The sequence below is a fragment of the Alosa sapidissima genome, chromosome 21 (genome assembly GCF_018492685.1).
Source record: "Alosa sapidissima isolate fAloSap1 chromosome 21, fAloSap1.pri, whole genome shotgun sequence".
Classification (NCBI taxonomy): domain Eukaryota; kingdom Metazoa; phylum Chordata; class Actinopteri; order Clupeiformes; family Clupeidae; genus Alosa; species Alosa sapidissima.
Genome location: NC_055977.1, coordinates 14,646,884 through 14,672,976, shown reverse-complemented (window position 1 = coordinate 14,672,976; position 26,093 = coordinate 14,646,884). Strand labels below are relative to the sequence as shown.

Genomic DNA, 26,093 nt, shown 5'->3' with positions numbered 1-26,093 from the left:
CTGTTGTTCAAAAAGTTGTCTCGTGTATCATCAGCTTAAACTTGGATGGTATGTGCATGATAGTTTACGCTGCATACACTTAAAACTAATCTGTTGAAAACAACACAACTTGCGTTGTTTTTATCACATCTCTGTGTCCAGATAGGGACAACAAAGTTTGTGTTGTTTCCTTTTTTAATTTGTTACACAATATGTTTTGATAATAACACAACTTGAGTTGAAAACAACACAACTTGCATTGTTTTTTTTTTTAGCACATCTCTGTGTCCAGATAGGGATTTAGGATAGGGTTTTCAGAGAGTACATACTTTTCACTCAAGGTTTAGCATACATAGACTCTGTGTTTACACTGGTTGTCATGACTGCTGATAAGGATTCAGTTTGTTGTGTTTTGTTCATGGTTCTTTGAGATGCTTCTTCACTGACTTGATGGCAGTTGCTAGTGTAAGACCGTGTGCTGATCTTTAAACTCTGTTTGCTCAGAATGTATTCATTTCAAGTCACTGTTATTTAGACGTCACACTGAAATTGTCTCAAGGCAGTTCATAGAAACTCAAACCCTAACGTGTGTGTATGTGTGTCTGTGAGGGAGATATATTGTATGCGGTTGTATGTGTATGAGTGTCTGAGAGAGAGCTTGTGTGTATGTGAGCAGTTCATAGAAACCCAAACCTTAACTTGTGTGTGTGTGTGTGTGTGTCTGTTTGAGGGAGAGAGAGATTGAGTATGATTGTGTGTGTGTGTGCGTTTCGGTACACTGGTGAAGACTGATACTGTGCCTCAGGAGCTCTAGTTGAGTAGTGACAGGGCCTCGACACGGTGAAGTGCGGGGACTGCCAGGTGTACTTCTCTCTCACTCCCTCTCCTGCCCTGTCCTGTCACGTGGGAGGGGCCGAGTGGCTCCTCTCATTTCCCTGGCAAATGCTGTCATCAGTTCTCTCTCCTTGTCACAAGACGAACAGCTCTCCCCTGAGGATAGGAAGGGACCTGGGAAACAGACATGAAGTCCGTTGGGAGTCCGTCATTCCTGCTATTTTGTGCATCAGTGTTCGTCCTGTCTGGTAAGGGAATATTATTGAATTAACTCACCATCAGCACCAGTAGGTTGGATGGGACATACCATCATGCAGGGTTTTGGCAAAGCTTGAATGTATTCTTGTATATGTTGTTCTGAGGGGAAAAATGTATTTTGAATTGGCCAGATGGGTGTTGTGTTTTAATACTTTTATTCTGTGTAAATTGGGTTGATATTGTGACTTGTAAATTTGGCATTATACCATTACTTGTGCATAGAGTCAAGTGTTTTTACTTCTGACTAGTTTCAGGAGTCAGAGACTGCTTTTGTAAATGTAATGCTAAAATATAGTTGTTGCCAATAACAGAATTCATTCCAGTCTGTTATATAAGGATATTAGGAGGGCTACACAATGTAATATCTATATATTCTGTGAAGAACTTCAAAACTGCAGGTAGGAAATACCAAAATTACCATCCTCTATCTTCTATCCAGCAATTTGCCAGATATTTAATTAGGTAATTAACTATTGATTAATTAATATTAAATGTATCTCATCTCACAACATACCAATACAGTGACAGTAAATACACCCCGTGTGAGGTCCATCATGAAGGTATAGGGGAAAAGGCCTGAAGTGCCTGACTCACCTTCTATTCTCATAACAGACAGACTGGTGCGTAAGAGCAGCCATATCATATGACTTTTTACAGAAGTCCCCACTTTGGCACTTGGTGTACACAGAACTCACCTCAGCAATCATTTGTTAATTCAAAAGTATAGCATCAAAGAAATATGTGTACGAGTTCCTTGTTCCGTATGCAAAACATTTCGCGATTTCGTTCGTTCTCATAAAAGTCTGAGGAAGTAGTCCGAAACAAGATGACTTTCTAATTTGAACACATATTCCCAGTGTACCTTCTGCAACTATGTGTTGCATAGAAAAGTACTCCAACTGTTGTTTTTTACCCAGGCTTAAATGGATTATGTGTAGACATGTTTGTATCATGCTGATGGTCTCACCGTGTCAGTAAAAGGCAAGCACCTCACCTCTGAGTGTTCATTATCCCTCCATAATCCCCCTCTCCTCCGACTACTGTATCTCCACAACAATCACCAGTTTGTTTAGGGACAACAGGAGCGGAGAGAGCCAAGCACACTCCAGTTTATTCATGGGGGTTCCTTAGTGTTTGGCCTGTGGCATTGGCACACGTCCACCTCACAACCCCCCCCCCCCCCCCACACACACACCCCTACACCAACACCTTCCACTATTGCACTGGCTATAGGGGTGGCCTTATTTTTTATTTAGTACATAACACGAGGCACACAGTAAGCTATTGTCATTCACAACACTTGCCTGTTAGGCGAGCTCCACAGAAGCAGGCAGGCGTAGGTGTTTGTGTGTGTGTATGTGAGCGAGGAGGTTGTTTGTGTGTGTGTGTGTGTGTGTGTGTGTTCTGAGAGGGTCAATTCTGAAGGTAGGAGGACAAGAAAAGGGGAGAGGATGTACACGTGTGTGTGTTGGTGTGTGTTTACCCCTATGTCGCCTACCTGCCTGCTGTCACACTGCATGACCAGGCACAGCATGGACCAGACACACAGCTGCCACACACACACACACTAACACTCTCTCATACACACACACACACACACACACACACACACACACACTTTCTTTTATTTAACATTGCCCACTGACTCAACGGCCATTGTCAACAGCACTCAGTGGTAATTAGACACATTACCAAATCCACTAATTATCCTCATCCCTGATAAAAAAAAAACCTCCAATCTTTAACAATCTTATTCTATTGTGTCCATGTGTTGTGTGTGTGCATCCTCCAAGGAGATAGCATTATCTCACTTATCAAGGATCCTCTAGGCAACAGAAGCCCACTCATCATTGTGCAACCCAAACGACTCATTGTGATGTTGAGCGGATCCTTCACGCCACTTAACTGTTTGTTTTAAGACCAGTTCAGAAAAAAAAACAATTAATTACCAGGAGTCTTATACTGATCTTTCAGTGTGTCTTTGAAAGAGTCCGGTAAATATTTAATCAGCCCACAGTTACAGGATGGAGCTTAACTGAAAGAATATGGTTATAGCTGCCCAGCCAAAATACATATAGGCTAAGGTTGAATTCATACTTGGGTCAACAAATATCTTCACTTTACATGTACTCTGGGGAAAATATGTCACTCCATAACAAACAGAGATTTTGTTCAAGGTTTATAGCAAAGATTCTATAGTTAACCGTCTCTGTTTATAGTGTATTGTCATGTGTGTCATGTATAAGCATGCTTTAGGTAGAATGCTTTATTGTCATGTGTGTCATGTATGTATGCTTTAGGTAGAATGCTTTATTGTCATGTGTGTCATGTATGTATGCTTTAGGTAGAATGCTTTATTGTCATGTAGTGTCATGTATGTATGCTTTAGGTAGAACAGGTTGAGAGCAATCTTATGAATACAAACCTGAAACCTCTGAAGAGCACCCAGCAGAGTACAGGTGTTAGTCTAATGAGAAACATTACTGACCCTGACTGCTGCCCCCCCCCCCCCCCCCCCACACACACACACCTCGGTGTAGTGTAGTCAAATGATTAGCGACACAAAACAAAAGGCATGTCGATTTCCAAGAACAAGCCGTGAGGCCCCAAACTACCACACTGTCTTTTACACTCTTATTTGTGTCACCACTGGATCTTATTCATACATATTAATGCAACAGTTGCAAATAATTATTGAGAAACAAATATTTTGTTTAATTAATCCTTTACAAATGATCAACAAACATAATGGTCAAAATGTATATTTACAAAGATTTAAATGTATTTTTGTGCTTTAATGATGCTACTACCCTATTGTAAATATAGTAGTACTACTGGGAAATAAATGCTTTGTGTCCCATGCAGGACTTCAAAGATGACTGTGGTGTTGATCACCTTGCTCTACCTGTTAAGCCACTGCCATGCATTAGGGTTAGAATCTCTGGCTCTCAGGCTCAAACTATTTGTTTATGGAGTTTAATTCAAGTTAGAAGTTAGAATTGACTGGTAGTTAGCAGACACTTTTGTCTAAAGCGATAAGGTGATTAAATAACCTCTAACATTTACATGGTAAATCTAACTAAATTGACATATTAATCTTAAAATGTTAAGATAGTTCAGAAAACGGATGCAACATTTGGAGTGCTGCCATTGTTGAGTTGGCCATAGTGTGAGGAGTCAACCTCATTTGGTTATGGTGTTCAAGTTAGTTGATGGTGGACACATCTCTCTCTCTCTCTCTCAGATACCAGCTCCGATTCTCCAAGGCCTCGGATCCTTCATGGAACAAAGGGCATGCCTCTCACTCTGCCCGTGATGACCCGCTTCCCGCTGCATGGGGTCGACATCCAGGGCAGCTGGTCCAAGACCAAGCCTGACCACTCGCACCTGGTGTCCTTTGAGAACGGTGGGGTCATCAAGAAGAGGCTGTTGCGGAACAGGATCTCCCTGAACCTCTCTGACGCCTCGCTGCTTATCCACCGACTGGACGAGAGCTCGGAGGGGGAATATAAGCTGGAGCTGAACATCGAGCTCTCAGAACACAACCGCGAGCAGCTGATGCACAAGGTGGAGACTGTGTATGTGACTGTGGATGGTGAGATTCATTTCCTTATTTCCCTGGAGAGTTTTGGTTTCACATGTTTGGATTTCCTGTCCCTTGGTTTAATACAGACAGGGTTTCGCTCTCATGACGGCTATTTGTGTGTTTGTTTTTCTTATCCAAATGCAAATGTTTGTTTACAAATTTGTGTTTCATCCAAATGCGTACAAGACCTGCAAGTCTTTTTAGATTATTTCCTTTCACAAATGGTTTATTGGATGACATCTCCATTTCTTACTTGGCCTTCAGATTATCAAGGTCCAGCTACATCAAAGACATTTTGGATCAAGTACAGTGTTATTAATTGACTCATGATTTTGTCACCCAACAGTCCCTGTTTCAACACCAACTATTGAGAAGAGGGCGGCTTATGAACTCATAGAGGACAGGGACAATGTAACATGGACCTGCTCAGTCACCAATGGTACCAAGGTTCAGTACCAGTGGTTGAAGGACAACCTTCCCATCAGACCAGACGAGAGACACATTTTCTCATCCACAAACAACACGCTGGTGGTCCAGCCTGTTCGCAAAGAGGACATCGGCTGGTACACCTGCCTGGTCAGGAACTACATCAGTAAGAGGCAGAGCCCAAGCGTGGACCTCAACATTTACTGTGAGTAATGCAGCATGTTGTGGTCTTCTTCTACTTTCTCTTTCTCAAGGGACTGACTTTACTGACTTTAAATAAATGAAAGAAAAGGACCCCAAATTGGAATTTATTTTCCAAACTTCTGAATCCAAGCCTAGTTTTCTGCAGTACTAGACATAACATCAAATCTTTAAATTGCTGAGTTTGGATGGAATAGGAGTGGTGTACTAACTACCACTGTTGGTGGTTAAGTGGGGCAAAAGACGGAAATGTCAACTGTCCTTATTGAACACGTTTACAGTAAGCACCACGACCACAGGTGGAAAGCACAGAAAACTAGAACTAGAACTAGAATTTGCATGTATGCACCAATGAAAGAGCTTCTCTGTTCTCTTGTCTGATAGTGTCATCCCGTGAGTGTCACCCTTTACAACAACAACAACAACAACAACACATTACATTTATATCGCGCTTTTCATGACACTCAAAGCGCTTCACATTGAAGAGGGAACGTCACTAACCACCACCACCAGCACACCGTGTTACACATTAAATTTTGAATTTCAAACATGAATCTCTGAACATATTCTTTTAGATTATCTACCTGAGGCAACCAAAAACCCTACTGCAAATTGTATAATTGATTAAAAACTATAACTAAATATTTCTTTTAAACCTTTCTTACTGAACATTGTTGACAGTGCATTCATTGTTAGATGTAACACCTACACAAATGTTGTCCCCGTAGCTGAAATGTAGCATGTTCTTTGAGTGCCATGTGCCACCGCCTCAGGCTAGGACTGATAAGAGGTCAGTGCAATAAAAATAAATACCATCTGTGACCAGGAAACTGAGCAGTCCACACTAGTAATTTACGGTTATACAGAATGTGGCTTTTATGGCAGATTTACCTCCATGGGCATGAGAGTAATGTTCCTTTTGTATTAAAGAAGTCAGCCATCTTCACAGAGATCAAGCCCATCAAGTGCATTGTGTAGAAAAGCATAAACATTACGTTAAAGGTACAGTCAGTGACTAATCTTATACATGTTTGGTCAAATTCAGCAAATTGCTCCTCGTGCTCATCTAGCTGTTTGTTCAGTGTGTGGGCTCCATAAAACTGGTGTTTGTACACTGTGCGCCTACACAGTCCTGGCTCTGGGAAACAGGCACAGTGGTGCACACTGAGCCATAGACAATCTTAGCCAATCAATATGGAGTGTCAGAAGCAGAGAAGGGAATGGATGCAATTTGATTGGCTGTTTAGCTCAAATATCAATAACCTCACAAAACTGAAACAAAATGACACACTTTTCCTTTAATAATCCTACAATAAATAATAATTGGATAATCCTAATAATTGGAAATCCTAACTCTAATAACGTCTATAATGTCTCTCTTGGGGATTCTCAGATGGTCCGTACAACCTGGCCATAAAGTCTCACCAGGGTCTTAAAACTGGGGGGGTGTTTATGGTGGACCCCAGTGAGGTGGTGCTCTTCGACTGCTTCGCTGACTCCAACCCGCCCAACAGCTGCGTGTGGATCTCCAAAAATGGCAACAGGACGGAAGTGGTCATGACCGGCCTGCAGCTCGAGGTCAACCCACACGAGCTGGCCCAGGCCAAGGAGTTTGTGGTCCGAGCATTCAACAATGTCACTCAGAAAGAGGACGAGGCCCAGTTCCTTGTTGTGGCCAGCCCTGGCTCAGGTGAGTGTTTCAGATGAAAGCTCTGATGAAAGGCAAGGTTTCCAGACAGCTGGAAAGGTATTCTGCCTCAAAGGCTGGTAGTTCTGTATAGACTGTACCTGTTATGATTAAAATGACTTGGTGCAAGGGAAGCTATCAATGGTTCAGCTGGAGCTTTAAAGGCACCAATGAAAATCAGTTTTGGAAGATACAGAGTAGTGAACAAGCATTTGAATGTAGTGCTTTTAAAAATGGTGTTTTGCAGTCATTTTACATTCAACGTCACATGATCAGAAGTTCCTTTCCACTGATTCCAGGCCTTTGCATACCTAGATGGTGAGAACTCAAATGCACATCCTGGTTATCCATTTAAGTTTAAGAAAATTACTGCATCTCATTTCAAGTAATAGTACTGAACCTGGTACATGACTGTCCAGTGTGAGAACCAGTTATATGCTGTTTCGAAATGGGCTCTTAATAACCTCGTGGTTCAGATAAAGATATGAAAGGTTATATCCACCCCCTTTCAGTTGCTAAGCATATATTATTGTGTCCTGGGTGTAAACGGCGACCGGAAAGTAAACAGCGGACAGCAGGTGTTCACCTTGCACTCTGCTCTCTGGTCTGTCGGAAGTTTCTGCTTGCAGCTACAGTTGGGGCTGTCTCGGTTTCAGGGTGGAAAAGCATACAGGTAGATACCTGGCTGTGGAACAGGAAGTGAGGTGGTGTATGTGCTTCCCAGCCCTGGTGATGTGCAAAATCATCCACAACCTTTCAGTGTTCGATGACACTTCTGATCTGTTTCTCCTTCTGTAAAAAATTATTTAGGCCTACTTTTTTTTTATTACAAGGTATCACAGGGTAGACACGTATCATATCAAGGTAGAGGACTTTTTTGTTGTAGCATGCATACATTATAGTTAAAGATCCATGTAAAAACTGATTTGTACTTAAAAACCCCAAAACTTTAATTCCAAACGGGTTATATTGTGTTCATATAAATGTAACATGCATTTAGTAATGAGAAATAAACAATCATAGGTTTGTAATAAATATATGTTATATAATATATAATATATATAGTATGTTCTTCTCATGTTCGTTTTTTTCAACAGGAAAGCAAAAATTGACTCAGAAGGAAACCTTCCTGTCTCCGCTGGCTGCCATTACTCTTTGCTGTCCCCTCATCATCATCGTTTGTGGTTTGTTGTTGTTCAAGAGGACATGCCATGCAAAGCAAGGTAATGCACACGCCTAAGCAGTGTATGATAATAATGAACTAACATTGTTTTCCAATTGATGACATAAAGGTACAGTTTCCGATTCTGGTGCTTTGTTAGAGTTCAACGGCCAATCAAATTTACGCACCTTTTCCTGTGTGCTCCTGAAGCATCATGTTGATTGGCTAGAATTGGTGCAGTGTACACTCCCGTAACGGGCAGCTGCAGGACCCTGAGGGGTGTATTTACTTCAGACAAGAAGTGTATTGGATTAGAATCACAGACTGAACCTTTAATACAGTATACCACTGTACAGTAAAACATGTATTTTATTCCCTTGAAGTAAAAGCTTATACTGCTTTTAACCACCATTATACATACATAGTCTAAGAATAGGCTTAATCTTAGCATGGGAAACTGGCCTGCTGAGTGCAATAGCAATGGGTGTTGATAACATTTCTAATTTCAACAACAAAAACATTGTTTGTTTTTCCCCATGGGCTTGATTTCATAATGTCATTTCATTGCCTTTCAGTCATAATTACGATGAAAGACACCCTCTCCAAAAGGTAAGACAACCTCCATGAAGCCTTGTGTGTCTGACAGTTGGTCCCACCAGGGCAATGAATGTTAACTCTGTTTACACAGCCAAATGACTTTTAATCTTTAAACGCGTCTCTCTCTCTCTCTCTTTCCTGCACAGGACGATAACAGAACAAAAGCGACCCCACCGTTCAGGTAAGCCATGCGCGGTACTGTGTTTTTTTATTCCAGGACGGCCGTCTGTTGTCAAGCACTGCTGTGTACATAACCTGCACAAACAGCTGTCGAGCTCTGTGAACCATCTCTAGATCAGCATATAACAATCACGGTCATATCATGCCATTCTTTTGGCAACATGGCAAAAACGCAAACACATCTTGGCCCTTCATTTGGGGCCAAGTGATGGAGGAGCAAAGCAGAATGGGCAACTTTTGTGCAAGCCCAATAACTTGAAGTAACACTTTCCACAAGCGCACGTGACGTGGAAAGAAGTCTTATTCTTTGACTGTGGGGCACGGAAGCGATGCTATCAGCTTCCATGGCATGACACAAACTGAGGGGAATGATATTTACGACTGGGCTTTAAAATACAATGACATGAATGCACTTTGTCATATCTTCTGACATTTAATATAATTACCGGTAAATAAACAGTGATTACACCCTTTGGTGCCACATGGCAGCAGATTGATCCCTTAATATAAGATGATATGTAATGATGTATATGCTTTTCTGATAGGCCATGAAGATGCGACTGAAGACTTTGGCATCTATGAATTTGTTGCCATACCTGAGAGATTGGATTCCACTCAGGTGCGTATCACTCTACAGACCTAAGAGACAATAAAAGCCATCTAATTTGATTGAATCTAGACATACCGTCCTTTGCAATCATACATCAATACCTTTATGAGCACAAATAGGACCGTTTTCAGATCAACTTCTTTAACTGTACTTTTTTACTTGGAACTTATTAACTGTATTGTGTATTTCTTTTAGGCATCATGTAGATCTCTGGCACACCCTGAATCCACACAGGATTTGCATACCACTATCTATGATGTCATCAGACGGATCCCAGAAACGCCCACTCTGAGCCTGCTGAAGTGAGGCTGGGCAGGCGGTAGACAGTGTTTATATGCGTTTATATGAGGTCATTTCAAATGTGACTTCAGTGGAATAGTGGGAATAGTGGCACCTGTACAGTGAAGCTGTGCTTCGCTTGAATCCCTGGGTGTGTGTCTCATGTTTGTCATGTGTGCAAGAATGGGTCTTGTCCCTGCACCATTTCTGTAAGCTGACTTGATGAAAATGGGATGGTTGTGGTGATTTAAAAAAAAAAAAAAAAAAAAAAAACATATTTTTTTTTTGCTTATTTCAGTGTTTCTGACAAATATATTTATTTAATCGCAAATTAAGGGTTCTCTTTAACTATATTTGTATGTTTGTTTTGTATTTTCTCTCATTTGATATGAGTGCATTTCAATTCTGAGCAGGAATTATTTGAGGCATATGGCCATGAGCTTTTCCAGGGCTATTCTCTGTAGGAGTGAAATAAGGGGAATTTCACATGAATGGTTTAGCAACCAAATGTGCCAAGTTGGAATTCATATTGGCAGTAGACATGTTTTGAATATGTTGAATTCCCCTCTCCCTAGGCAAAATCATCTCTGCAATAGAAAAAAAAACATTTACAGTCCTATAGACATATCTATGTCTGAATCACAGATGTAAATAATATATACTTATTTTATATTATTCTGTAATGCTTTATTTTTAAAAGCTGTAATGACCGTCATTATACTTATACATATACCACAGAATATATAAAATTGGTACATGCCAAGACAACAGTTCTTCAGTTTTTTTGCTATATTTTACATGCTCCGAGCGCAAGTGTACTGTAATTGTCTTAAGACTTTGCTTTATCTGCTATTTTTTACAGCCACACTAAACAGATGTGTGATTTTCTATCTGAATAAAGATTTATAGCAAATGTAAGTTGCTTGTGTATGACACTATATGAGATAATTATTGTAGATGATCACAGTTTGTGCTGAATCCGTTTTAATAGATGAGGAGGACATATAGTGTTGTTTCACCTGTCTGGAAGGAGACCGACGACAGAAGGTTTCAGTGGGTGGCAGTAGGGCCTTCCACCTGCGCATGCTGATTCCCAGTCACGACTGTTGTGTGTGTATGAGTGTGTGTGTCTGTGTGCATGTGTGGTCTCTGTGTGTTTGAGTGAATATATGTGTGTGTTTTGTTAGCTCTCTGAAGGAATTTGTCACCTATTTTGCACACATCAGTTGCATGTAGTTCTCACTGAGTATTGGGTAGGTTATATTCTCACATCCTGTAAGGCAACCCAATCCTACATGCTATGCTAAAAACATAAAAAGGAGTAAATTGGAAAAGTTGGAGGGTTAATGCTTTGTTTGTTTGTTTTTCTAAATCTGAGCAATCTTTAGCAGCTCCCATTACAAGGAGACCATCTGTTCAGCTTTGGTCTCTGTCTATATCTTTGTGAGAGTGTGTGTGTGTGTGTGTGTGTGTGTGTCACGGATGCGCAACAAAATCATAGCCTACCTGTGCTGGAGTGTCTCCACCCCTTCATTTGACAGTGAAATCATCAGGCTACCATTACGGTGAGCACATGTCTTCTGCAATGCACTTCTTTAGATCACTTGTAGTGCTTCCCTCATATGCGGGACTCTTTTCTCTTAGATCAAGATGATCACAAAAGTTTTTCTTTTTCTTTTTGTTTTCTCTAAACACTTTTCAGTGAGCTGTCCCATAAATCACAGTCAACGAGCTGAGGAGACCCCCATAGATCTCTATCTTTGGATATGGCTTAGCCTACCAGGCTAGGCCTACTCTAGTTATTCAATAATTACTGCCATCTGCTGGTAGACATATAGCGTAGACATCTATGTATATAGACATCATCACTGCACTCTACATTTAACCATTATTTGATGAGTTATTCCCTATCATAATCCAAGTGACTACTAATTTACTGTGTATCGTTGTCAATAAACAAACAAACCCCATCCTATTATTAAGACACATGAGACACGCACTCCTTTGTGGACATTCGTCTTCAGGTAGCCCCTAAAGCGCTGCCTAAAAGGTTTTGGCATAGTGTGTGTGAACTGTGAAGCCCAACGTGCATACTGGCACCACTACACGGCTACCCGAAGACGAGCGCACTTTCATGTGAGTTCATGCTTTTTTAACCCTGCAAATGAACAGCTATGGGATACGTAGTTTGCTTCAGGACCAGACTGACAGTCTGCCTCTCGACAAACAAGACTACAAATCCCGTCTACATTGGTTGTACTGACACTGACAAGTACTGACACGTGACCAGAAACTATCATGGCCCCTTTCGTTTGGCTGTAGCAGATCAGAGGAGCTCAGAGACACACAGCTTTATGTTTCAAACATTCTCCTGTTTTGTTGTCTGACGTAGTGCAAATATGCAGAAAATTAAGTCTTTAATGGCCCGACAGGTAAGTTATTACAGTTGTTGTTTTCCCTTGTGCCCAAAGTGGCAAGCCCATGTTAGCAAAACACAGGCTAACCAGCTGTATGCTTTGGCAACAGCTAGCAAGCAAGTTTTTTTTTTTATCAGCTGGCAGGGATGTTGCTTGGTAGTAATGCTACTATCTTAGTCATGTAAAATAGAGAAGTGTCGACCCCTTTTCCGATAGATAAGTGATGTGACTATATGCTGGAGATGCTTAGGTGACATGGCATTGCTCAAGTGGTAGCCTAACCTTCGCATACGAGGAAGTGCAATAGATCTCATGTCATTTTTAGCCTGAGGTTAAAATTTGTTGCTATTCAGTTTAACGAAAGAACATGCTGGCTTACATGAAACCGTTCATTTAACTGAGCTAGGGACTGAACACACTGGTTTTAGTCATACAGATTGTAATCAACATCTGTTGACGTAGCCTATTCTGAGACTGTTACCTGTCTGCACTCCTTTCGATGTCAGAGGCATGATTTCGATGTCAGTGGAGTGGATCCGAATTGATAAAGACGAGGGAGCATTGGCTTTATCCCTTTTATTTTTCGTTTCCCCCCAAGGGTCTAAAAAGTCCCCAGGAAAGCATGGCAGATATGAGTCCCGTGGAGAATTTCAGGATCCCAAGTAAGGTGAGTCAGTTATGGATCACTGTAGCTGCAGTAACAAGCTGTAATCCACAGCTGGAGTCAACCTGTTTAACCATTTACTTTAACTTAATTGTCTTATCAGGCGATGGAGAATTGTGAAGGTATAGGCCAACATGCTGATGTGTATATACAATATATTGTGCTTTTTCATAATCTTTGAATGTTTGAATCAGTACATTTTTAGGATGAGACATGTTGATGCTCTTACACAGACACCACCCCAAAACATTCATATTATAGCCTACCAGTAGTTATAATGCATTGCCACATTGTCTAAACTAAAGCTCATCATTGCAAACTTCCTAATGCCTCAAGCAAAATGAGCTCTTTCATATGAAAGTTGCAACACAGAGTTAAGTCAAGTAAGAAAGTTCTAATCACCAAGATACACATGGCTTCTTATCTTTGTCTCAATCAATAAGCAGTGGTCTGCATAATGAAAACCAAAATGCCACACAAACTGAACATGCCTCTTCAGCGAGGGCTATAAATTCAAAATGATACACTTTATGTGACAGTTTGCCAGCTTTATGGTCAGTTAAGTCTCGGTTTAGTCCGCAATAAATAAATATGATGCAGTTTGAGGGTTTTTATCTGAAAGAAGCTGGCAGATATGATTCCTGGTTCACTTGGGTTGGGAGTCAGGAAAAAAAAAGAAGCTGGATAATTTAATTAATTAGTTTCACAGACTTCGGTGTCTAGTCCAGTGCCGTTAACAGATCGTGTGTGTGTGTGTGTGTGTGTCTGTCTGTGTATTTCACACGTTAACAATGAGGCAGGGTCATGTTACTTAAGGTGGCTGTTCCTGTTGGTAGTCAGTCAGCCATCTTGTATGTGATGGTTATCTCATTGCACGTGGACAAGGTTCAACTTGAGCTGGCCAGAAGTGCATGCCCAGCAGGGCAGTTTGGTTTGTCTAGTCTGTGGTGCCATTTCACCAATTTATACAGATTTTGGATGTGATATAGATCTCTGTGGTCTGAGGGGGAAAAATATGTCTGGAAAGCCAAGGTAATGTAGTCATTCAAAGTGAAGCATGCAAAATGAAACTTTTAGCCATAATTTCTGTAAATGACCAGAAGGCTGTGTTAGTCAATAGATGGCATTAGTCAGTCCTCAGGCCAAGCATGGCCGAAATCTTCAACAATTTTGAAAAGCTGGTTGATCCTTTCTTACTCACTTTCAATAGCCTAACGATTTAGAAGCAGAGTAGGCTGTTTGCCTTTGGGGGAGCTTTTTGACCTTCCATGTTTCCTGCGGAGAGTTTCTTGAGCTGAGACCAACTAGTGCAGACGTTGATTCAACAGGACTTTTAATTTCCTTCCCCTCCAGGCCTGTTCAGTGCCTGTAGTCTATCATCTTTTGCTGGTACTGTAGGGGCATACGGAATGGCAATCACCGAACCTTAATGATCCGTGGTGACTCTTAAAGCTAAGTGATAACTGATCTTAGTGCTTATTACCAGTAACATTGTCTGAAACCCCCATGCCCAGCGTTCCAAATATGCTCTCTGGTGGCCCTTTTGTAGTTTGTTACTTGTGTAGTTTGAGTTTAGACGGCCAGAACCGCAGGCACGTAGTCCTTTGGAAAAGAAAGCACTTTCATCATTTTACCCTTGACTGTTTTCGAAGGGCGGGCGAGATGGAAGATGAGAGAACCATTTTCTCTTTCTCTTCTTCCTCCTCGAAAAACATCTGGTCGCCTATCCCCAGAGGTTTACTCCTGCCACTTTCTGCAGGCAGGCACAGCGTCATTACACAAGTGTGCTGTGATTGAAAGGAAAGAGGGGAAAATAAACACAAACACAAACAAACAGGAAAGTAAACAAAAGCTGGTACTGGGGACGAGTTGAATGCAAAATGGATGAGATGCTGCTTTTTAAACCTCTATTAATTACCGCTGCCATGCAAAAATTTGAATATTTGACAGTTTGTTTTTTTCCCCTGTTCTCAGATTTAATATTGATTGTGTCAGCGTGATGGAATGTACCAGGAGTGCCAGTAGGCATCTCCTAGCAAGCACATTTTTAGGCTCTTCAAGTAAATGAAACAATACCTGGGCTTTTTTCCTCTCTCAAGGATTTGCCCGTGTGTGTCATCTCTTGTGAATATTAATGGGCTTTATTGACTAGCTTACTCTCAGGAATAGAGAGATTGGAATAGAGATTGGTAGGATAACTACAACCATTTTTGGTGGAAGTCATTTAAGTTGACAGTGTTTTAGGTAAATGGGTATGGGGAAAACAGGATACAGTGGAGTGAGAAGTTCCTACTGCTAGATGCAGGGTTCCCATATTCGTTGAAAGCCTGGAAAATCATGGAATTTTAAAATCCCATTTCCAGGCTTTCAAAAGCTTGATACAGTTTACAATAAATAAATAAAAAAGGTGGCTGTCTTAATTTTCATTTAGTGATTAAGATAGGCGTGTGGTATAAATCATGGAGTTTTGTCTAGCTTGTAAAATGTTTTGATTAAAGATCCTTGCAAAATCATAGGGAAGTTTTGAAATATTGTGATTTAAAACCCCTCAGACTGTTTCCCAGGCACCGGATCAAGACCTACCACGGCTTCTGGTGCATATGTGTGCTCCTTTTGCGTGTGCACACTACCCATGGATGGGTTACTAAATGCAGACGACAAATTTCCTTCAGGACACATAAAGTTACTTAACTGACTTGTAGTGTCCTGCTTCCAAGTGTTTTGTAATTCACCGCAGTGTGTCTTTGGCTCTCCGTAATTAGTACCGCCCATAAATCTCAATCCCCGCCCTCTAATTGGCTGTCAACAAATCTTCTCTTCCTTAGCAAAACGGAAAGAAACATGCTTAGTTGCAAGATTAGTTGTCTTTCATGCATAGAAAGATAACTAATGTTGTCCATGGAGTTTTATAGCCTACATTCACCCTTGGTTGGATGCCAGTGCCTTTTTCTAAAGGAATTGAGTACCCATGTCATGTATAAATCTTGACTAGTGGCACCTACGTTCATTTTGCTGGCAGACCAGTTGCCAGCAACTCCAACGCTCAACCCAAGCCCAGCTTTGAATGGGGAACCAGGTACAGAGAAGCAAATAATCCACTAGTTAGAATGGGGAACCAGTTACAGAGAAGCCAACGATCCGCTAGCCAGCTGGAAGGTTATCCTCGCCAAGGCCATGGAGACGGAGGGTGGCTTTGGGGCACTCCTGTGGTGCCAGCAGGCGCATCCGTGGGTCGGATGCATGCTGCATGACCTGATGATGGTGGTGCTGCTGACCCTATGAGAGGTCCAATTTAACACAGAGGGAGTGGTCGTGGCGTATGGGTGAGCCCCATGTTAATTAAGGGAACACTCACAAAGAGCACCATGGGTCTGGATTGGGAACTATTTATGCTGTGGGACTAGAATGTCCAGAGCAGAGCCAGCAGGGTGCTAACAATGGATGCCAAAGCCAGGACAATTTGATGATGGGATTGATAGATGATGGGAGAGAAGGAAGAGAAGAGAGAGAGAAGAGAATGATTTTTGTGTGGGAGAAAGGCTTAGATGTGGGTTGGCTGTGCTTTATTCTGCCTTTTTCTTTGTTCCTGCTGACTGGGAGATATTGCTGATAAAGATGTGCCCACTCACATTTCTCTCTCTCTCTCTCTCCCTCCCTCCCTCCCTCCCTCTCTCTCTCTCTCTCTCCTTAGGAAGGTTGCATCTTGTTGTCCCATTGTCTCTCATATCAGTCCCATCATCATATTGTGCTGGCTTTGGTGTCCTCTGTTTGCACTCTGCTGGCTCTGCCAAGGTTTTTCACTCTGGCTGATTCACAGAAAAGTGTCTGACTGCTCGATAGATAGCCCGACTGTTTAAAGAGCTCTTCTTTTCACGCTGTGCTATAGATACCTTTATTGTGAGGGCCTAAATAAAGCTACATCCTCCCAGGCATCTCCTTTGAAATGTGTTCTCTGTGGACACCAAACATCTCATGGGAATCTTGTTATTGTCAATAAACTGTCCAGCAGGGGGCAGTACAGTCATTGTAATGAGAGCAGGAGATGGGGATAAGTGGTGACGGAAATAGTTTTTGAGACGGGAACAGGTTTGGGGTTCAGGGTGAGCTCAGTCACGAGTAGATTGAAAATGTCGGCATGTCACACCGAAGGATTTAGTGCGAGGTTAATTTGGCCTGAACCTCATTCTCACGTCACATTTCTGTCAACAGCACGAGGAAGGGACTCGCAAACAGAAGTAGGAAAGAGAATGTGTGAATTGGAGTGAGCTATGCCCATCACCCCCCCCCCCACCCCCCACCAGCCCCACTCCCCAACAAGGAAGCAAGCTTGTGTCTGTATAATAATATGGGGTGTCAGTGACGCAATTGCACTTCATCAAAAAAAGGCAAAGATTTAGCAGCTGGAACCCAATCAACCTCATTCAAACTCATCTTCTCTCCGCTCTCCATGTCTCCATTGCTTCGTCTCTCCTCTCCCGACCCTATTTAGTCTCTCTGTCCATCCCCCCTTTCTCCTCAAAGCCCTATTGTCCCGCTCTACAGTTGCTGTTGCTGTGTCATCCTCTACTTGATAGCACCTCATTGTACGGAGGCTTTGATTTTGCGGCTGTGTTTGAGAGACGCCACTTCAGAGGCGGTCCCTTTTCATGTGCCGAGGGATTGCTCACTGGTTTTGTTTGTTCTTTTTTTTCTCCCAGCTAATTGCAGATAAAAGAGGGTGAACGAGAGAGAAAAATGATGCCATGACGAGAGGCCTTAAATTCGCTGTTTATTGTTTGACGGGTGGAGTGAGTTAATTAATTGGGTGGAAGGCCCTGAGAAGTCGCCAATGAGGTCTAGTGCCCCTGCTGGTGGAGTGATGCAACAAAGGTTCCTGCACACTCTCCCCTGTTCTGAACACCTAGCTCACTTTGCTAAAGACCTTAAAAGTCCAATACCGTAATTTCCCAACTATTAGCCGTGGCTTATACATTGATTTAGCAAATTTTTTTCAGCTATGAGGTTAATACATGTGGGCAGTTAATATGGTATTATTATTATGTGTTATGCAATTATTATTATTACTTGCATAAAACACTGTCCTGCAGCTTGTACACAATTCGGCTAATACATAGGAAATTACTGTACCTACCCATTTTGATCGTTATGATTGAATACTGATCTGGTGATGTCCACCTGCACAATGTGTGGTTACATGGCTGTAGTGTGGTTTAATCTTTTCAGAACTCGATGCACTGCTCTGGTGCTCTCCTTTTGAGGTTAATTTAGGCAAAGCTCTATCCCCTGTTTGAGGCTTAAAAGTCACCAGGCCTTCCCTCCTGCTTGATTTTAATGTGACTGAGGCTGACACTTTTCAGGAGAGTTCCTCGGGAGGGGACTCATCAGCCTGCGACTGTCTCAAAGTTAAACCCTTTTTGAAGAGTTGTGTGACAAAGCAGCCCAAAAAAAACAACTACAACAAGTAAACAGACAACCATCAGATCGGCAAACAGACAAATTGGGGGGAATTGGAGACAGCATGGCAGCAGGCATTGAAGCCCCCGTGAGAATGTAAGCACACACAAACACTCACACACACCTCCAAATTCAGTTCTCTTGTGGTGGATTTTTGTAGCTTTCTGACACTTTTTTTTTAATTTCCTCTACTCTCCCTCTCTCCTTTCTTGCTGGTGTGAGTCATCCTACACCACCCTCCCCCACCCGTCCGCCTCCACACTAGCATCCACCCCCTCACTGGGGGCTAATGCTTTCTAGCCCACTGCTCCCAGCTCACACACACACAAACACACTCGCTCTCTCGTTCTCTTTTGCAATCTTTCCCTATCCTTCCTCGTTCTGTATCGGTTTTTCACCCTGTGTGTCCACCAATCTAACCAGCTGCCTCGCTCCCTTCATCTATATGTCTCTCTCTCATGTGTTCTCTCTCTCTCTCTCTCACTGGCATGAGTCTTCCCTCGCTCTCTCTGTTTCTTTATTTAGACTTCCTGCACTGTAGCCCTCTGCTCTGTCATCCTACACGGAAATACTCCTCACGTATCTGAGACGTGTAACGTGTGTGTGTGTGTGCACGTGCGCAACGTGCTTGTGGGTGTTCGACCCACTTGTGTGGCTGTGTGTGTGTCCGTGTCTGCGTGTGTGTTCACGTGTGTGCATTGTACGCGTACATGCAGATGTGTAAACAAGCTGCAAACCTAGGACACGTCCTCTGGTCCCCCAGTGTGTGTGTGTGTGTGTGTGTGTGTGTGTGTGTGTGTGTTCAGATGCTCAGAAAGGGCCGTAGGCCTGTGTGTAATAGAATTTGAGTCCCCACTCATTCTTTTCCTGGACCTAAAGACTGCGCCTTACCCTTGAATATTTTTGTGGAGGGAGGGAAGTAGAGGAGAAGGAGCTGGACCTGAATCACCCTTCTGCATTGGGGTAACCATGACGCCCGGCACCGCATAATCCTAATGCACAAGAGCCCACTCATACCAGACAGCTAGCTTGATTCAAAAGCCGTATTTACAGAAAGGTACAATGGATGGAATGGATGGTTTGGACTTTTGACACACACACACACACACACACACACACACACACACACACACACACACACACACACACTTTTGTGTGCTCTACAAAGACAGAGTGCCTCTGTTTCTGAGCTGTGCCGGGAGACACAAAGCCTTTGGTGCTTTTCGATATTCCCACACTCACAAGGTAGTGCATTCTTAATTGTTCTCTCTGTGAAATACCACAGGTAGCAGACATTCACATTTTGCCTCTGTGGCTTCGAAGCTGTTGGGGCGTAGAGTTTAACATATGAAAGAATAAAAACTAAATAAAACACAGTGGAATGAAAGGAAGTTTCCCGAGTTCAAGGGTAGGTGTTGGGTAAATTTATAATATATATATATATTGCATATGTATATATGCATTTATTGTTGACGTCTGTGGAATGTACCTCTATTCTAAATAACATCTCTGCAATAGCATCATCAGTGCTGTCATCTTTGTTGTCCTCATTGTGTCCTTTGTATTTGAATCTTCAAAGCAGTAGAAACCCCCGTAAGACAATGTTTCTGTTTTTTTTTATTTTATTGATGGTTTTCCCTCTCATTACATGCCATGAATATGTGTCTCTGGGGACAAGAGCTTGAAATGTTTAATCTGTGGTCTTAAATGGGCCAGGCAGCTCGATGCTAGAAATCAATGTGTTCTGCTGGCTTCCAGGCCAGCGCCAGGGAGGCCTCTGTTCTATCCCCTCTCCTTTCCTCACTGGGGGTAATCTTTAAGCAAGCGGATAGAGCGCCTAACCAACAATAAACCCCCTGGGGAACCACGTCCAACTCTTGTCTCAATGTGTGTGTCTCTCTCTTTTTCCCCCTCTGTGCTTATGACTCCTACTTCTTCTCTTTCACTGTCTATCATTTGCCTCTTTTCCCTCCCACTGCCTCTCTCTTTTCTTTTTTTCCTTCTCTGACTACCCTCTCTCTCCCTTCCTCTCCCTCTGCCCATTCCTGTCTCTCTTTATGTTCCCTTTCTCTCCTGCTTTATTCTCTCTAATCCCTCTTTCTTCTCTCTCTCTCTCTCTCTCTCTCTCTCTCTCTCTCCCCCTCTCTCCTTCCCCGCCTCTTCCTCCTCCATCCCTCTCTCAGGAGGAGCTCCGTGAGATGCGGGAGCAGCCCATCGACCCGCAGGCCGAGCAGGAGATCATCGACAGCATCGAGGAGGTGTACTTCTCCAGTGACTCCTTCGACATGGTGCAGCACGAGCTGGAGGTGAGCGAAACGGAGACATATGGGCTCAGTCACACCCCACCTCTCCCCCTGATGGGGAAACGTCAGGAGGGTGACTCCAGCAGTCGACCTCTCTGAGATAGGAACGCCTCTGACGCACAGTGCGTATCCATATGTGTGTGGGTCGTTAGGGTTGTTCTTACACGCTAGACGGTAATGGGGAATCCAGTGAAATCGATCTCTTCTCAACCGGGACGTACAGTGCTGAGGGTGGGGTTGGGAATGGTATTTCACCTGTGAGGAGAATGCAGAGGTAACGTTATTGGCTCCACTGCATTAATCTTGCCATTTTGCTACCGATTGGTCAATTTGTCTAGCCCACCTGGCTGGCACTGGCTCTCCAATGACCTGTAGCTCCTGTAATCCCCAGACCCCGGACGCTCTCTCAGGAGAGCAGTTCACTCTTCCATAGCCTCCTGTTGACCAAGGCGTGCAGGTGACTTGCACACTATCCCTTAAAACGGGTCGTCTTCCCAGCCCTCTCACCTGAACGCCCCACTTCTGTTATCTCCAGGGAGCAGCGTGCAGGAGGCGATCTGGACACTAACCTCCTCATTTCCCCCTCCAGCGGTGGAGCAAGAGCAGCGCAGGGTGGTCGGGGTGGGGAAGTGTGTGTGTGTGTGGAGGAAGGTCTGCTCGACATCTGCACAGACACCGGCAGATTGATGGATTATCTGCTCAGACGCGGGCGTGAAATCTCATTAGGTTTCAGTGGCGTTGCCACACCACACCACACCGCACCGCACCACGCTAGAGATGAGAGAGGATGCGGCATGGCGCACGCAGCACCAGTGGAGGGGAAAGTAATTACTCGTCTGCCGGAGTTTCTTTTTTTCAAACTGTTTATTTATTTATTTATTTATTTATTTGTTTGTTTGTTTATTTTTTCCCACCTTCCTCTCTGCTTCCAGGAGCCAAGGGGTGGGGATGGGACTGATTGTTGTTATTGTCGATTATTGATAAAGTGCAGGAGTATTTGGGTCATTTTCATGCCGCTGCTGAACTGTGTTTACATGCAACATTTGACTAAACTCTCTCTTCTTTTAATAAGAAAAAGGGTTATTTTGCAAACCTTTTCAATACGGCAATAAGTGGTTCTAATTCACCTTTGTAGAAGAACGTTTAGTCCGCACACCAGAATCTGCTCCTTAGCGTTTTTTTATTTGTAGGCTATCTTCTACTTGCTTGTGCCTTGCTGTCCAGCACCCAGTACTCAACTACTTGGATGTGCGTGCTGCACTCTTGAACTCTCTAATTCACCTTTGGCCAAGTTCTTTAGCTTGTCACTCTCAACATTCACTGTCACTCTCAACATTCAGATGTAGATTTACCCAATCCCTCGACTAATGCATTGTGTTCTCCTGAGGTGTAGTTAAACATGTAAGCAACCTCCACAAATAGAAGTTGGGCCAAGTCGCTCCCGAGTCCCTATTAAAATTTAAGTGCTGTTCTGTTTTAAGGAATGTCCTTGTCTCGTACATGAGCCATGCCATCCATTAAACAGGAGGGCTCCTACATTACCACACCATAAAACAGATGAGCAAGAAAATCCTTTGGGTGGACACACAAAAATGCTGAATTGACCTTAAGAAAGTGAAATGTAAACACAGCAATCATTTTGACAATATAAGCTTGAACGAATTTAATGAAAATAACTATTTTGAACTTGACACTGTTTTATTGTGTATACAGTTTGTTTTACCGGATCTTGCTTGCTTATACTATTTAGGATTTTACAATGTTATGCACGAGGCTGCATCTACTGCTTATTAGTACTCAGTACTGCTAATTAGCTAATCAGTACTTGCTTGTTAATTGGCTTCTAAGAACATCCAGATCTCCCCTTTTGCTGAGCAAAATCATGAGGATTGGAAGATCTTCTGTGCAGCCTTTAACAAGCAGAGAAAAAGTGGCACAGAAAAAGCAGCACATCCTAATAAACTTAATGCCTCTCCCTCTCCCTGAGTTATTGACGGCATGATCCTGCCATATCTGTACTAATCTGTTTTCCCTGTTTCCCCCTTGTTTTGACAGAAACTCCCACCTGACCTCAACCTCCAGGAGATTGAAGAATACAGAGACAAGCTGAAGCGGCAGCAGTCGGCAGTGGGTACCAGATCCTACATACCCCTCATTCCTCCATCACTCCCTTACACACACACACACACACACACACACACACACACACACACCTCCATTAATAAAAATCACAAGCTTGTCCATAAAGCAGGCTCTTCTGATGCACTAGCTATACACCCAATCCCTGTACCTCAAATCCTACCAGGAAACTCACAGTCTTACATTTCCTGGTGAGATTGTGTGTTTCTTAGCCCTTGGTGTGTGTGTGTGTGTGTGCACCATATATGTCCCACTGTGCTTATTCACATGGAACGTACACACACACACACACTACGTGCTCCTTGTAACATCTCCACCAGACGCTGGATGTGTTTGCTTACCGTTTGGTGATCGTAGACGCACTGTTTGGCCGAGGTGACGGTGAGGGCAGCATTTGCCTGGCAGGCTCAGTTGGCCTCTGCCTCACCTCTCTGCCGTCCCCCTTCAACCCCCCCCTCCCCCCACCGACCCCGGCAAGAGCTTTGACTTTCTGATATCTCTGACTGTTTTGTAGTAAAATAAAGGCGGGGGGAACAAAAGCCAACAGCCCTTCTCCTGTCTGCTCTTATGCAATGTGTCGTCTGGCATTCAGTCCATCGAAGGACCTGTCAGGCCAGCTCGGGTGGGCACCACAGGGCCTGGGGGCAGCATAGAGACACACACACACACACACACACACAAATACTCTCTCTCTTTCCCTCTCTCAAACACACATACACACACACAGACAAATACGTACTGATATTGATGCTTACAGTAATTGAAAGAGACAGCGCGCAGGCTTCGCGATGACTCCGGGCTTGCCGTTTAGGCCTCAGGCATCCTGCCGCCAGGGTTTATGAAACAAACAAATGACCTGACGAGACATTTGGAGACAGTCCTCGTTCTACCCACCGACTGCTCTGCAACCAGCACTTATGATGGTGATTGCCACTGAGTGGTAGGTTGAAATGCTGCAATATGCCAAATCTCTCGGCGTAATGCCCACTTGTATTTTCTATTTTTTTCTTTTGTAGGAAAGTGGCTCTTCTGTTTAAGTGAAAAATGAATCCCTTTTTGTGCAGTCGTTTCTAGCTGATTCAGTTCTGCCTGATATGGCAATTAACCCTTAGAACCCTATTGACGCAAAGTGCGTCAAAAAACACACCCTCTCTTCTCTGTTACATTGCTCCGCAACTGTTCATCGCAGCGAAAATCTTGATCTTGAAATTAAATCAAATTGCATCATATTTACAGTGTATACTTCTCTGTGTTCACCTGCGCGCACCCATTACTCTCGTTTGAATTACTCGCGAACCCGTGATCGCATAGATATGGTAAGCATATCAGATGAAAGAGGAGACTCCGGGCTATCCATTGCTACCATGTATATCGATCCTTCTGGCTTATGAAAACAGACGAAGTGACTGCAAAATAATAACGTCAGGTACACAAACCAAAGCTGCACACCCATTACTCTCGTTTGAATTACTCGCGGACCCGTGATCGGATAGATATGCCATGTCAAATGAAAGAGGAGACACAGAGCTATCATTTGATACCAAATACATCCTTCTGGGTTATAAAACAGACGAAGTGACAGCAAAGTAATAACTTAATATAGCTGGACTTATCCCACGTTTTTGTCTGTTTTTGTGGCAAAGCATGTTTATAATCCAGCGCTATCGTGTGTTTCTCAATGGCAAAGCATGTTCATTATCCGGTTTTGAGATCCTAGCAAATTCCTGCATTGCATCCAGTTCAAGGCTCACATTGCATCCCAATTTGTTTAACAAAGAAACACCTTTTTTGCCTTTTACTTTGTTCATGGCAATCCAGTAAAAAGTTGAGAATCATTATGAGTGCATACACATAGGCACGCAGGCTAACACACAACCTCGGGTCAAGTCAGGTCAGATCAGTTTGTGTCACAGATATGGAGCGCAGAAAAGTCATTTTTAATCACTAAATAAAAAATGGCATTTATTTCTTTAAATCACACACCACATATTTCTGTAAATTGCTCAGCCCCAGAGTATCCCTCCAACATGGCAATTATATTGCCCAATTCATATTGTTCTCTTGGGTACCGTGAAAACACTGTCCTGAATGAGTGCTCTTGATGTGGTTGTTCATGTCACCACATTTGACTGTTTGACTGTTTTAATGAATCTGGATAAGTTAGGACTAATTCCATTGTGTTGCATATTTCTGCTGGGAAACAACTTGCACCATCAGATTAGATCAGCTGTGAAATATTTGTATGTATATATGTATGTATATACATTGTATGTATATATATGTATGTATATACATTGACTTGTATACATTGACTTGAACCATGAGTTTAGAGAATCAGCTTTGTTATCAGCTGTGTTAATTCCCAGCCCCCTACCTGCAATACATCGAGACATTTTATTCAGGATGTGTAAAAGTGACATCACATATTTATCGGTCTGACAAATAGCAGGAGTGCTGGAACCAACCTGTGAGAAGTAATGAGATTCTCTCTCTCTCTCTCTCTCTCTCTCTCTCTCTCTCTCTCTCTCTCTCTCTCTCTCTCTCTCTCTCTCTCTCTCTCTCTCTCTCTCTTGCTCTCTCTCTCTCACACCCACACTGACGCTTTCCCTCTGACAGACATTTGAAATATAAAGCACAGCAAACACATCCTTTAAAAAAATTGAATGAAAGGAGGTTCCCCCCGCCGTCTTAATTCCCCCGATCCGTTCTCCGGCTGCAACGTTTTTCATCTCTTAATGCCTTGATGGCTGAATGACGCTAAATCTAGGGCTACTGCTGCTGGTTGAATCCCTACAGCACCCCAAGCCCCCCCACCCCCCCCCCATTGGCTGCTCTATGGCTTTGCTGCGTTCGCATACGGAAAGATCCGGCGCTGGCAGCAGCTGTCTATTCTTCAGGGGAGAGAGAGAGAGAGAGAGAGAGACAGGCAGGCAGGTCTGACACTTTTTTGGCAGCGGCTCATCATCCGGCTAATTGCTTGTCGGCAGTTTTGAGTGGCAAGCAGATTAAAACCGTCACCACAGCAGCCTTACGCTCGCACTCCGAGATGGAGAGAGGAGAGTCTCTCCTGGTCTTAGAATGTAAGCAATTATCATGGTATTGACATTTCTTTCTCTCTCACTCACTCACTCACTCACTCACTCACTCACTCACTCCACACACACACTCACTCTCTCTCACACACACACACACACACACACACACTCACTCTCTCTCTCTCTCTCTCTCTCTCTCTCTCTCTCTCTCTCTCTCTCTCTCTCTCTCTCTCCTCTCTCTCTCTCTCTCTCTCTCTCTCTCTCTCTCTCTGTGTGTGAGTC

General features: G+C 43.1%; 2 protein-coding genes across 4 annotated transcripts in view; both read left to right on the top strand.

Moving 5' to 3' along the window:
* The first annotated feature begins 923 nt into the window (after positions 1-923).
* Positions 924-10,717, top strand: hepacam2 (HEPACAM family member 2). 2 transcript variants are annotated; one of them, XM_042075885.1, is made up of 9 exons: positions 924-1,061; positions 4,316-4,666; positions 5,004-5,288; positions 6,678-6,974; positions 8,069-8,194; positions 8,709-8,742; positions 8,877-8,911; positions 9,456-9,529; positions 9,716-10,717. In XM_042075885.1, the coding sequence occupies exons 1-9, from the start codon at positions 1,001-1,003 to the stop codon at positions 9,824-9,826; spliced, it is 1,374 nt and encodes a 457-aa protein (XP_041931819.1). In that variant the 5' UTR covers positions 924-1,000; the 3' UTR covers positions 9,827-10,717. The 2 variants fall into 2 exon arrangements, with proteins under 2 accessions (XP_041931819.1, XP_041931818.1); XM_042075884.1 differs by having other exon boundaries at positions 8,066-8,194.
* Positions 10,718-12,077: 1,360 nt separating this feature from the next.
* The window catches only part of vps50 (VPS50 EARP/GARPII complex subunit), a 136,744-nt gene continuing 122,728 nt past the window's right edge, over positions 12,078-26,093 (top strand). Inside the window, exons 1-4 of one of the 2 annotated variants that reach the window (XM_042075868.1) lie at positions 12,078-12,231; positions 12,815-12,883; positions 20,518-20,640; positions 22,693-22,764. In XM_042075868.1, coding sequence (XP_041931802.1) covers positions 12,199-12,231; positions 12,815-12,883; positions 20,518-20,640; positions 22,693-22,764 — 297 coding nt within the window. In that variant the 5' untranslated portion in view covers positions 12,078-12,198. The remainder of the gene's footprint in view (positions 12,232-12,814; positions 12,884-20,517; positions 20,641-22,692; positions 22,765-26,093) is intronic. The other variant, XM_042075866.1, reaches the window with a different exon arrangement.